Here is a 12,698-nt window from a genome sequence, read left to right on the forward strand (position 1 = left end):
GTGCTGGGAAATGGAAACCCGCACCTTCCCGACAGCGTTCCTGCCGCGCGCTCCCGCCAGGCCCCTGCCCACAGCAGCCCACACGCTGGGGAGCGAGCCAGCACCCTTGCTCCGTGCAGGGCACTCCGTAATCATTCCAACATTCCTGCCTTCCTTCTAAACTCCAGGCCCTTTGCTGTTCTGCTTGTGATTTCCATCTGCACCCAGCTCTTCCCAGTATCGCAGCGTCGGCAGCGAGCCCAACCTGTGCTGTGCCAGCACTTGGCGCACGAGCGCTCCGAGACCACCGGGGCATTCGCGCTGACAGCAGGGTTTGCTTTGCCAACAACACTCTCAGCGATATTCCAGGGTCACCAGAGCAAAGAGCCCTCAGGGAAATCCCTGAAGGACCCTTGGCATCAGATGGCAGCCGTGGTGCCATCCGACCTGCAGGCATTCCATGGGCACTGCCACCTGCTCCGCACGCAGCCCGCAGGCCCCGGCATGAATAGGTTTGCTTTCTCCTGAGATCCAAAACTGGGAGCAGCTGGCAGCTACCCACACAGGAGGCAGAAACTCTGAGAATACTTATTTTTCATGAGATAAAAAGCACTCCCTCTGTCACTCACACACATCCACAACTCGGCTATGGATGGACGAGCACAGCCCAGCGGTTTGAGAGCTGGGATTGTTTCCAGCTCTGCCAAAGGGGCTTGCCATCCATCCCAGACAAATCTCATCCTCTCCTTCCCACCCGCTCCTGTCTGTGGCACAGACACCACTATTAATTCACCTACCAGGGGTATTATTAACATTAGGAATACAATAATTACCGTCACGCAGAGGCATTTGCTTATAATCGCAAAGTACTTTGCAGCTCAAAGATAAACACGCTGTCGTTAGCTGGCATCTGGCAGGCAGGAGGGCACGGCTGCCTCGCCAGTGGGATTGACAGCTCCCTCCAGGAGAGGAGAGTGCCTGCAAGGCAGGCACAGCACACAGGAGCCACTTCCCAGCCCTCTGGCCGGCAACAGTTTATTCCATCAGCTGACCTTGGCCACTGACCGCTAGCCTGACAAGTGGCCAACTGGCTCACGAGAGAGGGATCTTCCAGCAGCAGCGCTCTGGGGCTCTGCCTGATCGCCCACATGCCGGCTTTAGCTGAAATCCATCAGCTGCAGGCCTTCATCTTTGGGATCTAAATCCCAAGCCATCAGCATGTGAAATGCCGCTTCCTCCCACCCAGGGAGAGCAGCCCCATCCCTGCTCCCAAACACACGGCTCAGGCAGACCTGGGTACTGCTGCTGAGTGTGTGTTGGAGGGGACACAGGGCAAAACACAATCCCTGGAAGCATCATTTTAAACTCAGTGAAGAGACTCTGGTTTGGTGGCATCTCTGCTGCCCAGCACATTAAACTTGTCAATGGTTGAGACCATCTGGGCCGCTGGGTGGATGGAGGAAGTGAGAGGAGGACGGTGATTAACACTGGATCTGTCTCGTTCTCTGCCTTAATATGGGGCACAGGCTCCAGCCTGGTGTTTCAGAGAGTGGCACCACATCCCCCTGGCACCGACACAGGCAGCCACAGCCAACAGCTGAGGGCTCTGAGACTGTCCCAGCCCTTCTGGTGCCAGCACAGGCACCGAGCAGGGCCCAGCTTAAACACTGGGAAGGCAGAGCCATAAAGCAGCGTCTTCCTTCTGTGCTGATGACTCAGGATCCTGGGGGATGCGATGCCTCCTCACTCCTCAGACACCTCAGCCAGCTCCAAGGCCCAGCCAAGGTCCCTTTGTGTTGACACCCACAGGCATCCAACCACCACTCCCACCTCCCCATCTGGCGTGTCCCCCCCACCCTTCTCCACATGGGGAGCGGCTGATCCCCAGCCAGTTTCCCCTCAAGCAGCACGTGGTACCTTTGGGCTGGGAGTTGTACACTGCAAACATGTTGATGGCCACGAGCTGGAGCATGCGGGTGCTTCCAATGGGAGGGGGGCTGTGCTGCAGCAGCACCTGGAACTCCCTCAGGACCTCCTCGGCCACCGCAGGGAAAGTCTCCATCCTGCAGACAGAGAGAGAGGCTGGAGAGAGCAGGCTGTGCCCTGGGATGTGGGGTGGGAAGTGGGCACGGTGCAGCCCATGTCATATCTCCTGGGGAAGGGGGAATCCCTGGGGTGCTGTCTCCCATCCAGGAGCTGTGGGGAATGAAGGTGCAGGCTGCTTCCTTAGAGAGGACAGTGAGGGATTGCTCTGTGACCGACAGGCAGCATTCTTTTGGCACGAAAACACGGCCTTTATGAGTCATTTCTGACCAACCATTTTTTTCTACTGACTTCTACCAATCTGGGAGAGGTGCCAAGGGGCCAGCAGCTCACTTGGACCAGGAGCAGCCCATGGGACTCCCAAGGCTGCAGCAAAATGCACACACTGGTGCCACATTGCGGATGTGGCAATTCCAGTGCATTGAATGCTGGCCAGAGCGTGCTTCCTCCAGAACTCCTCGCTGCAACATCGGATCCCATGGCACCGAGCCCTGTCTCCCCCAGGCTACACACTCTCCAGCACTGTGACTGAGCCCCTAAACTTCATCACTTCGAGCCCCACAGGACAGGGACTCTCTGACTCGTGGAGCTGCTGACAGTGTCAAAGCTGGAGCGGGTCCCCGCAGCCGCAGCGCCGCTGTCGCGCGTCAGGACACAGCAGCCCGCGGCTGCGGGGCCACGGCTGGGGATGGGGTGAGCTTTCAACACCACTCACAAGCGCCCATGGAAATCTGACACCTTTATCCTGCTCTTCATCACTAAGGGAATTAGCTGAGGTCACTTATCAAAGCTGTTGGATCCTCAGCAACCTCCGAGCTGAAGTGGGGGGAAAAATTGAAATGATTGCAAAGTGCACAGTCAAACCCCAAAAATGACTGACATGTGGTTGCCCACAACAGTCCTCACCTGGCATCCCACAAAGACAATTTTATAACCAAGAAGCTGCCCAAAACCTTGGGAACTACTGGGGGGGGGGGGGGAAATGTGTGGGATCCTCCTGTCCCACTGCCTCTTCTGCAGTTTGCTGTATTGATTCTTGTTCCTACACTAGAGAAAGCCACAGCCAGACCCAGCAGACTGAATATCTCCCACAAAGTGTCCACACCAGCTATCAGTGACATTATCAAGTGCCCACATGGGAGTGAGGGAGCCAAAACCCACAGTGGGTGAGGCATCTGGAGCCGGGGCAGGCGACCTCGGGGGCCTCCATAAGCAATTTCCTCTATCTTCCCCCAAGAGATTCAGATCTTGTGATATCACCACGGGCTGGATTAATGAGCCACTTCTGGTAACCCACATGGGCAATTCTGCTGGGCTTCCCCAACAGACTTCAGGACGGTGACAGCTTTATTTTTAAAGACACAAATGGCTTTATTCTTAGCCACAGTTCATGGGTGCTTTTCATCACCTGGGTGTGCCTCTACCAGCAGGGCACCCTCTCCCCAGGCACTGTTTGCTGGAGCAGTTCAAAGTCTCTGTTACCTTCCCAAAAACATGGGCTGGAACAAACAGGCCCCTTGTACTTTGTAGCTGTGCGGAACGGAGCAGCTCTGTCAGTACAAATGCACTGCTTTCCCTGCAAAAGGCAACTTCCCAGGATTTGGGGCACAGCCAGAGAATTAGAGCAAACTGATTGCTTCTAAAGACTTCCTAATTTTGAGAAATCTCAGACTACATCCAGTGTATCCAGCAACATCCTCCTAGGGCAGACAGCACTCTGGGGATGGAGGAGCCCTTTGCAGGATGGGTTGTTACTGAGGAGATGAAGATTATTGCCATGGAATAACAACAAGAAGGAGTGAGGGCTTCCTCAGCCCCGCCAGCTGTGCTTTGATACCACAGCACATCTGGAACAGCATGCAGTAACCCCACTGAGCTCAGAACCAGCAGGTCAGGAGCCGAGCGGAAGCTTTTAATAAATTGCTTACCTGTGGTTTTAGGAGCAAGAGTCCAATTAGGACAACATCATCTTTTCCATATTTTTTCCAGATAAATCACTCAAGATCCTGCCCAAAGAGGACTTGGCTACCCCTCACCTTTTACCTATTTTAAGCACGGAAGCTGTTTAGCAGGGCTGGACGATTTTCTCTTCCTGTGTCATGGTATTACTTTCTAGTTCCCTTCTAAGTACTTCAGGGCATATTGTACCATTAAACATACTTGGGTTTTCTAAATGACTGTCCTGGGAAGCAACTGCCTCAAACGCTGCATCTTAATTTCACAAAAGTCTCAGGAGCCAAATGTGCAACTGATCTCTGCTACATCCCCATTAATCCCCTGCTGGCATCCGTTCAACCGGAGCTCAACTGCGAGCGCGGCCCCACAGCGCCAGGGACCAGCAGCTCCCCGGATGTTCTGCCCTCCAGCACAGACCCTGCACTTCCAGAACCTTCTGTGGACTCTTCAAGTTCTCCTCCTCTTTTCCTGCAGGCAGCAGGACACCCAGCTCTGCCTCCTCGCTGCAGGTCAGCCTGGTGCCCGTGAGTGGATAATCAGTGCCTTGTGACTCAGGGAGAGATCAGCAGTGACCCTCAGACACTTGGATCTCCAACAAATCACCAGCCTCTGCTTCCATTTTTTTAATGAAGGGTCCAAAGTGCCCCCCCTGAGTGGTCAGCCCTGTAAGCACTGGACACAGCAAGTGCTGAGTGCTGCTGTGTGGCAGGATCTGAGCTGTTCCCAGTACTGCTGTTGCTTCTGTGCTCCAGGAGGGAAAGGGGACAAAGAATTATAGATCCGAGTCAAAAAACCCAACAGCAGGGACAAGCTGTCACTTTGCATCCACACTCCCTTTACCTACATGGCCTGGAAAAGGCCTTTCAGCCCTGTGACTTGTAGCCAGCAGTCCTGCAGGAGAATGAAGGAGCCAACAGAGCTCAGGAGACTCTGGCTGGTTCCGAGGCACTGGCAGCTCAAGCAGAGACCCACATGGGGTCTCTCCTCAGCAGCTGCTCCCACACAGCGAGGGCTGGTCTGGACCTGGAGCAGAGGCAGCTCCATGGGAAGCCCATCAGCTGCAAGGCTGAGCTCTGCCCTCGGGGTCATAGGGATGTCCCCCAGGCTGGGATCTCAGCCCAGGCTGGGATCAGGCTTGCTTTGCTTCAAGGGTAGCTGTTCAGTTACTTGAAACCCATTTCTGACAGCCACTGCCAAGGGCGCTTTGTACAAACCAGTTCCCACAGCCAGGGCAGCTCTCAGCTACAGGGTTTTCACCGAAGTGGCAGCAAAGAGATGAAGGGTAAGGCTTGTTTTGACACACTCTGGATGGCAGCTTTCAGCCACCATGTGGATCTGCCTCGATGGCTTTGTGTTCCTCACAGGCAGCAGCCACTGAGAGTTCCAGGAGGCAGCTTTGCACTGGGTGAGGGCAATGGAAGAAAGGGGGTTAAACCCAGAAATTCAAGGGAAGGAAGCACAGTTAGGTGATGGGAGAGAGAGAAAACAGCCTCTAGTCCCTCCTGGGTGTGTGAACCATCTGAGCTCAGCTGCTGCCAGAGGGTCCTGGTGCATGGGCAGGAGTGGGCTTTGAGGTGGGGGGAAGGAAAAGCCCAAGCTCCAACCAGTGTGGATTGGAGGGCGGGTAAGGAGAATAAGAACCAGGAGGCTAGGCCTGCAAGAATTCACACCCTGTGCCCTCAGCTCCAAACACAGCTTAGTTGCTAACAATATTAAATTCCAAAAAGACTTGTAATGTAGGAAAATAAAATAAACATCCTGCACACTTACCCAATCCTGGTAAACAGCTTCCCATGGGCATGGAGAAAACTGAGGATGAACCTTTTGTTCAGCTGCATGGGAAAAAAAAAAAAGGAAAAAAAAGAGAGAGAGGAGAAAACAATTAAACTCTCTCCTATTTCCTGTGAATTAAGAATGTCCCCAGTGACAGAAGAACCTGGCCTGGATGCTGGGGGTGGCACTGGAGATGGGAACCAAATGGACATGCCCAAACTCTTACAAACATCATGCACAGAGGCAGAGGCAAGTGCCAAACAGCTGGAGCTGGAGCTGGAGCTGGAACCGGAGCTGGGAGAGGCGATGGAGACACAGCACCCTCTGCCGGGTCCTGTGATCCTGCACAGGGCTGCTGTGCCTCGGGAGCCCCAAACCCCACACCCCGGGCACCCCAAACCCAATACCTGCACCCCCAAATCCGATACCTAGGCAAAGGTCTCTTCCCCCATGTCTCACGAACTCAAAGCTTAGCACAGCCCAAGGGGTTCTGCAAAAGGAGTCCCCAAAGGCAGCGTTCCCCACTAGCATTTCCATCGACAGAAAAAACAACCCCACAACCACCAGCAGCAGCCTGTTCCGTGCTCCCGACTGTGTCAGAGGCAGAGCAGCAGCTGGACACGGCAGAGAGGGAGCAGGATGTCCTCCCCAGCGCTGCTCTGCAGAGCAGCCAGCACAGAGGGCTCAGCAGCAGCACTCAAAGCACTTTTTGTTTGTGCCATATCAGGAGCAGCTTCCAGAAGCAAGGGAGGACTGGGGTGATGCTGCACCCCATCATTTAACTGGTGTTAGAGACAGTGCTCAGATGTGCCAGCAGAGCCCCTGAGACCCTGCATTTTGAACAGCTACTGAACTGCCCAGAGAAGCTGGGGATGCCTCATTCCTGGAAGTGTTCAAGGCCAGGTTGGATGGGGCTCTGAGCAATCTGCTCAGGTGCAAGCTGTCCCTGCCCACGGCAGGGGGGTTGGAACTAGATGGTCTTTAAGGTCCCTTCCTACCCAAACCATTCCATGATTCTGTGGACGTGGAGCTAAGGGGACACAGGGGAGCTGGCTGTAGCACACGGTGTGAAGGCAGCTTCCTGCCCTGCTTGCGTCCCCTGACTTCAAAACCTGCCTTGAATAATTGCTTACTACTGCCCCAGGCCACCTCTGCTCGCTCAGCACAGCTCCAGGCTTTCCCAGTCCTTATCTACACGGCACTGAGGATGGCTGTGGGTGGGTAAGCACTCACTCAGCCTGGCCCTGGAGGTGGCTGTGTCACAGCAGGAGTGGACTGGCCTCACTTTTACCTTCCCCAGAGCAGGAGGTTTTCCTCTCTCGCCTGTGCCTGCACAGTCTCAGCGCGCTGAGAAAAGCCAGGCCCCGAGCGCTGCGAGGGAGACGCTGACCAGGAGCGACCCAGAGCACCACCACGCTGCTCCAATCCACCCAGGGCTTTTACAGCTTCAACTCCCCCACTTCCACTCGCAGGGGGAAGCAGGAGCACAGGGAGAGGATAAGATTACTGTGCAGGGCTGTGGCAGTGCCCAGCCAAGAGCTGGGCACGTGCCAGAGGATGCAGAGTGGGCACTGGCCGGTGCCTCCCGAGCTCCCTGCCAGGCCTGGCTGCAGGGGACAGGTGTCACTGGCATCCCAGCTCTGGTGCCACCTCCCAGCCGCATTTGCTGAGCCCCTGGGCTCATGCCATGACCGATGCCAGCTGCTCTGCACCTTCAGTGAGGTGTAATTAACCCGGCTGCGTTCCCGAAGGATCCATGCAGGAGAATGATGCCCTGCTGCAGAGTCGCTCCCGGGCCATGTGCGAGTTTAAACATAAAACCTGTCTCATAAAACAAGCCAGACCAATTAAACTGGCCCCTGCAGCAAGGGGTTCTTGCTTACTCACTATTTTACTGCTGCCCTAAAGAGCCCTTTCCACTAGAACTCAACTTGATTTGCCACCATTTTATTAACTCTGCAGATGGAACCCAGAAGAGACTGGGGAATACTGGGACAGCACAGCAAAGCCCTTATTCATTCTGCCAGTGAAGTTTGGATATAGCTGATTCTTCACCTTAGGACACTGTGGTAATTGAGAGCTTGAAGCCTTTAACAGGTACTTTTTTTTCAGGCAACAGCTTGTGGAGGCAAAAAGCTGGTTTGTGACCAGCTCTGGCTGAAATCAGAGACCCTGACACAGACACAGCCCAAGGAATCTAAGGAATCACAGCGCCCAGCTCAGTGCAGGAGCCTTGGCGGGGCGGTGGGCAGTGCTCTCCCCCACAGCAAGACCCTGTGCAAGATCTGGAAAAGGGTCCATGCTTTGAGGGGGAATATGGAAAAGAGAAGGAGCTTATGGCCTGACCCATCTCTACTGGAAAGCAGTACTCATGGGCAGGCTGCAGGTGGGGGAAAGAAGAAATTGGGGCAGAAGTTTTCCTCCAAGGCCCACATTCACCCACGGCCCCAGGAGTGTTCTGAGATCCCCACACTTTACCGGCAGCGGGGGAAAACCAAAATTCCCCACCTTGAATGGGAAGTGACACCCAGCAGGGACATGCCCAGAGTGTTTCCACAGACATCCAGCTCCAGCAGGGCTTGTCAGAACATTGGCTTCGCCCCCATTTTCTCAGAGCAAGTTTCACACTCAGCCTTTCCACTCGCAATCCCAAGGACTAACCAGTCACACTCCCCAGGAACCAGTACAGAACTGGGACAGAGATATGTGCTCACTTATAATTGTTTTTAAGGAAATGTGATACCTGCCTCTAGGAATGAAGCATGTTTCATGCCTCTTGCCAACTTAAATCACAACCTCAGCAAGCCCAGGCAGAGCCCTGTGTGCCCCACACTGTGGCATCTCAAGCAGGCACCTCTCGCTTCTTTCACCACTTTTTCTCTCACAGCCTCGAGGTTTTGATGAGCTCATCACTCAACTTTGGACCTTTCATCTTTGGGTTCATGCTAAGGTCATGGGGCTGCTTTGACTGGGCTTTTCTCTGGATGACTGTTTCCCTACTGACTCACCTGTCCCTCAGCCTCTGGGAGCCCTCCCAGCTCCTCCCATCAAACTCAGCTTCTCACGGGGAGAGGGAAACGGCGACCTCCGTGAGTGGCTTGGCACAGAGGAGGAAGTTCTGTCACCTCCTGCTCTGCATTCACATGGCAGAGAGGAGCACTTCCCAAAAGCATTGCCAGCATGCTCACTACCCTGATGGTGCTGCCACGAGCTCTACAACAACTTACTGCCTTCATCTCACTCACTGTGCAGCTTAAAAACGGTCCCCTCCAAAGATTTCCCAAAAACAGCCCTCATGCCAATATCAGGATGCCAGACCAGGACTCCCAGCACACTGACATTGCTGCCCTTTGTGGGCAACACTGCTCCTTGGGACAGGGAACCAAATCTGGATGGTCCCAGTCGCTCACTTGGGAAAAGCCCATCAAGAAAAGCTTATGCAACAACGAAACTATGTCAAAAACTGGATTTTGGCCCTTCCAGCTGAAAAGAGGGCATCACCGATATGGAAGTTATGAGCATATAGTGAAGGCATTAGTTACAAAAACAAACCAGCTGTCAAAAAGAAGGGGTCCCTGCACACAGTAGTGCCTGAAGCTGAAAACAGCTGTTTCTGCTGTCATGAGTCAGCATGTGCAGACAGACTAAATCCACCTGGGAAGACGCAACCTCACCAGAGGAAGCAGCCCAGTGCTGCTTGGGGAGCATTCACACACCTCGCCGCCAACCCAACTGGATTTGTTGCCATGGAAGGAATCAACAGTGACTAACAACTTCTCGTGGAGCAGCTAAAAGAGCAGAGATAGCAATGGGGCTGAACAGCCAGCTCAAATCTCCTCGAGGCCGCAGGGAGCACGGCCTGACAGCAACACAGAACCGCTCGGGCAGCTTTGGGAAAGGTCCACCTCATCTCCAGCCAGGAGAGAAGAAAGCAACACTCAGCCTCTAGAGACTGCACTGACCACGCTGAAAGTGGTGTTCCCCACCCCAGCACAGCAATGCTGGAAATGCCAGAGGAGAGCACAGGAAAAGGAGTGCCATGAGCCAGGCTGGGAAGCAGCGCTGCTGCGCTTGAACCCGTTTGGCTCTGGGCAAGGAGTGCACAGAGCTTTGGCACCTGAGCATCAGCCCCAGCTGTGAAGGAGGCACCAAATAAGGGAAAGATTCTGGAGAAGCGACTCGTGGGGAAAAAGCGTTTCAAGTTAAAAATTGTTACTTCAGGTTTGGAAGTAAATTCCAGGATCTGGTCTTTATCAAGCAAGGCAAACTTTCTTCAACATCAGCAAAGCATCTGTGGAGCAGAAAGCGGTGTCAGAGTCAAAATAGGCTGCAAAAGACAAGTCCATTAATCAAGAGACCAGATGCAAAACTGCCTGTAACAAATGCTCTGTCTCCACCGGAGTGGAAGGGCCTGGAGCACAGCAGGACGTTCTCCTGAGTCTAAGGGTCTCCTCGGTGACAAGGGGTTGGGATACAGACCACAGAGCCACACAGCTCCGCTCCAAAACACGTACCACACTCATCCCAAATATTTTTAGGGTTTCTTGGGCAGTCAGGCTTTTCCAGGCACAGCTTCCTTGCTGAGAACTGTGTGAAATAACATCCAGGCACCCAAAACGTGCCATATTCTCACTCCCAGCTCAAGGGTTTATTCCTCTTTTTCCACAGGCAGCTCCCTCAGAGCACCCAGTCCAACACTGATACAGAGATTCCTGAAAAGCCCAGGATGCTGCAGCGGGCTCGGCTGGCAGGATACCAGGAGGAGTTTTTACTGCTACAGGTGTAACCCCACCAAAGTGCTGGTGGAAAGGGTTTTGTGCAAATGGCTACCCTACACAAAGGAGATCAGACAAAAGGGCTGTTAAAATTGTCTGGCATTTTTGCAGTGTTTACAAGGTACCCACAGAGCTGTGGGCAAATTCCAGCTGGGCTAATTACCATAATCACTTCTCTTCATATACCACCTGCAACCACAAATGGATACAGGGCTTGCCTTGGCTGCTTCTTGCCACGTGTTTAGTGCAGGTTTCTGCTTAGCAGAGCAATGTCCTGCCCTGAAATGGATTTCTGTAGCAGCAGAAGCAATTCCAGTGAAAATCCTGCTACTTAACATCAGACACTGCACAAACGTAAAATCCAATTTGCTATGACATGGAAGAGAGAGGGAACCCTGATGCATCATGGCCTTAAGGCATAAAAAAATTAATTTACAGGTAAAGACACACTGAGACACTCCTGCAGCTCCCTCGTCTTTCACAGTGCAGCAGCTCCAGCTCCAGGACACATCTCATGGCTGTAAGAGTTACAGGCCAGCAACCCAGCAAGAGGAAAAAGAGGCATTTAAGAAGCCCCTTGGCAAAAGCAGTGAGCTTTTGAGTTCTTCCTTCATCCCAGCAGGGAGCAGGTGAGAGGAAAAATGTTAAGGAAGAAAATTATCTGCTTTAGTAATGTAAAGATCAAGCTATGGTAACTTCACTGGCTCCAAAACAAGTATCTGACTTCTAAACAAATTCAACATAATTTAATAACGAATTTACTAGCAGAACTTTCAACTCAATGAAAGCAGGTCAAATGGAATATTTATATGTGTGTTATTTCCTTTTCAACCAAGCTTGTAGCTAAATTTGGTTTCCATGAATTAGTAATGTGCAACATTCTTGAAAAAATATCATTAAACGAATAAACTGATTCAGTAACCTCTTAAAGAGAGGTCTTCAGGGACCCTCACTGAACTGGATGGAAAGAGGATGGTAGAGACTCACTAGCAAGGTTTTTAGTCAACAAAAGGAAACTCTGCTGTCAAACTGCCCGTTTGGAGCAGTAAGTAACGATGGCTGCAGAGCATTCACACGGGGTTTACTATAACAGCTTCAAAATCTGGGGGTTTCCAACACCAAATGTCATGTTATTCATCTGGCATCACATGCAAAATTAAGTCTCCAGGAGATCGTGCCCGAGGCAGCTTCTCCAAAAAGCCTGTAGGGACCACAATGGCTGAATTCCCAAGGCAGTGTCCAGCAAAAAAGGATTAAACACATCCCTTGGATGTGCAAGCAGAGCAGGCACTGGACAGCACATTCACATCTAAATACAGCACTGTGGGGGATGACACTGAAATACTGCATCCAGCTCTAGTGCCCTTATTTTTTTAAAAGGATGCTGAAAAATTGGTAAGGATCCAAAAAACAGCCATAAAAGTGATTCAAAGGCTAGAAATGATGCCTTGCAGTGAAAAATTTCAACAGCTCAATCTGTTCAGTGTTATCAAAATAAGACTGGGAGGCGACTGGATTGCTGGGTGCAAAGTGCCTCTGTGGTACTTAAGGGCTCTTCACTTTTGCAGAAGAGCAAAGCACGGGAACAAACTGGGAACATTCACTCCATAAATAAGGTAAAAGTGTCTCAAAACCAGTGCAATTATCACTGGAACGAACTCCCCAGGAAAAGGGTGGATTCTCAAGGCTGGATGTCTTTCTGGAAGTACTGTACTTTCTGGAAGTACTGCTTTAGCCAAACACGAGTTATTTGGCTTCATATAGGAGTAGCAGGGTGAAATTTAAGGACCTGTGATATACAGGAGATCAGACAAGATGATCTAATGGTCCCTGCTGACCATAAACTCTCTGAATCAATGCAAACATGCCAGAGAGTCCTCAGCTGAGATATCAAGTTCATTTTTGACACAAAACTTTTCACAAATTGGCTCTGATGCTGCAGGTCGTTTAGGATACAAGCTCAGCTCTTCAAGGCTGCATCTGGTTAAGCACTGAAAGCCCAGGCAGAGCCTTCTGTGTCCAGCAGGTGAGGGGGAGGCCACATGTGCACTAAAGCAGCTCCAACCAAAAGCAGCTTATACTCAAATGCTCACTGTTTGCCAGGAATAAACAGCGTTCACCTTCCTGCGACAGAAAACTGACACGAAGAAATGTGTGATGAATTCTGGTTGT

At 52.2% G+C, this 12,698-nt stretch overlaps 1 protein-coding gene across 2 annotated transcripts in view; it reads right to left on the minus strand.

Moving 5' to 3' along the window:
* SMG6 (SMG6 nonsense mediated mRNA decay factor) overlaps window positions 1–12,698 on the minus strand; it is a 105,744-nt gene that overhangs the window by 76,926 nt on the left and 16,120 nt on the right. For both annotated transcript variants that reach the window (XM_039563125.1, XM_039563123.1), the window contains exons 9-10: window positions 5,749–5,810; window positions 1,897–2,042 (exon numbers count right to left, since the gene is read on the minus strand). In XM_039563125.1, the coding sequence (XP_039419059.1) occupies window positions 1,897–2,042; window positions 5,749–5,810 (208 nt within the window). The remainder of the gene's footprint in view (window positions 1–1,896; window positions 2,043–5,748; window positions 5,811–12,698) is intronic.

Source organism: Corvus cornix, chromosome 19, assembly GCF_000738735.6.
Source record: "Corvus cornix cornix isolate S_Up_H32 chromosome 19, ASM73873v5, whole genome shotgun sequence".
NCBI classification, from domain to species: domain Eukaryota; kingdom Metazoa; phylum Chordata; class Aves; order Passeriformes; family Corvidae; genus Corvus; species Corvus cornix.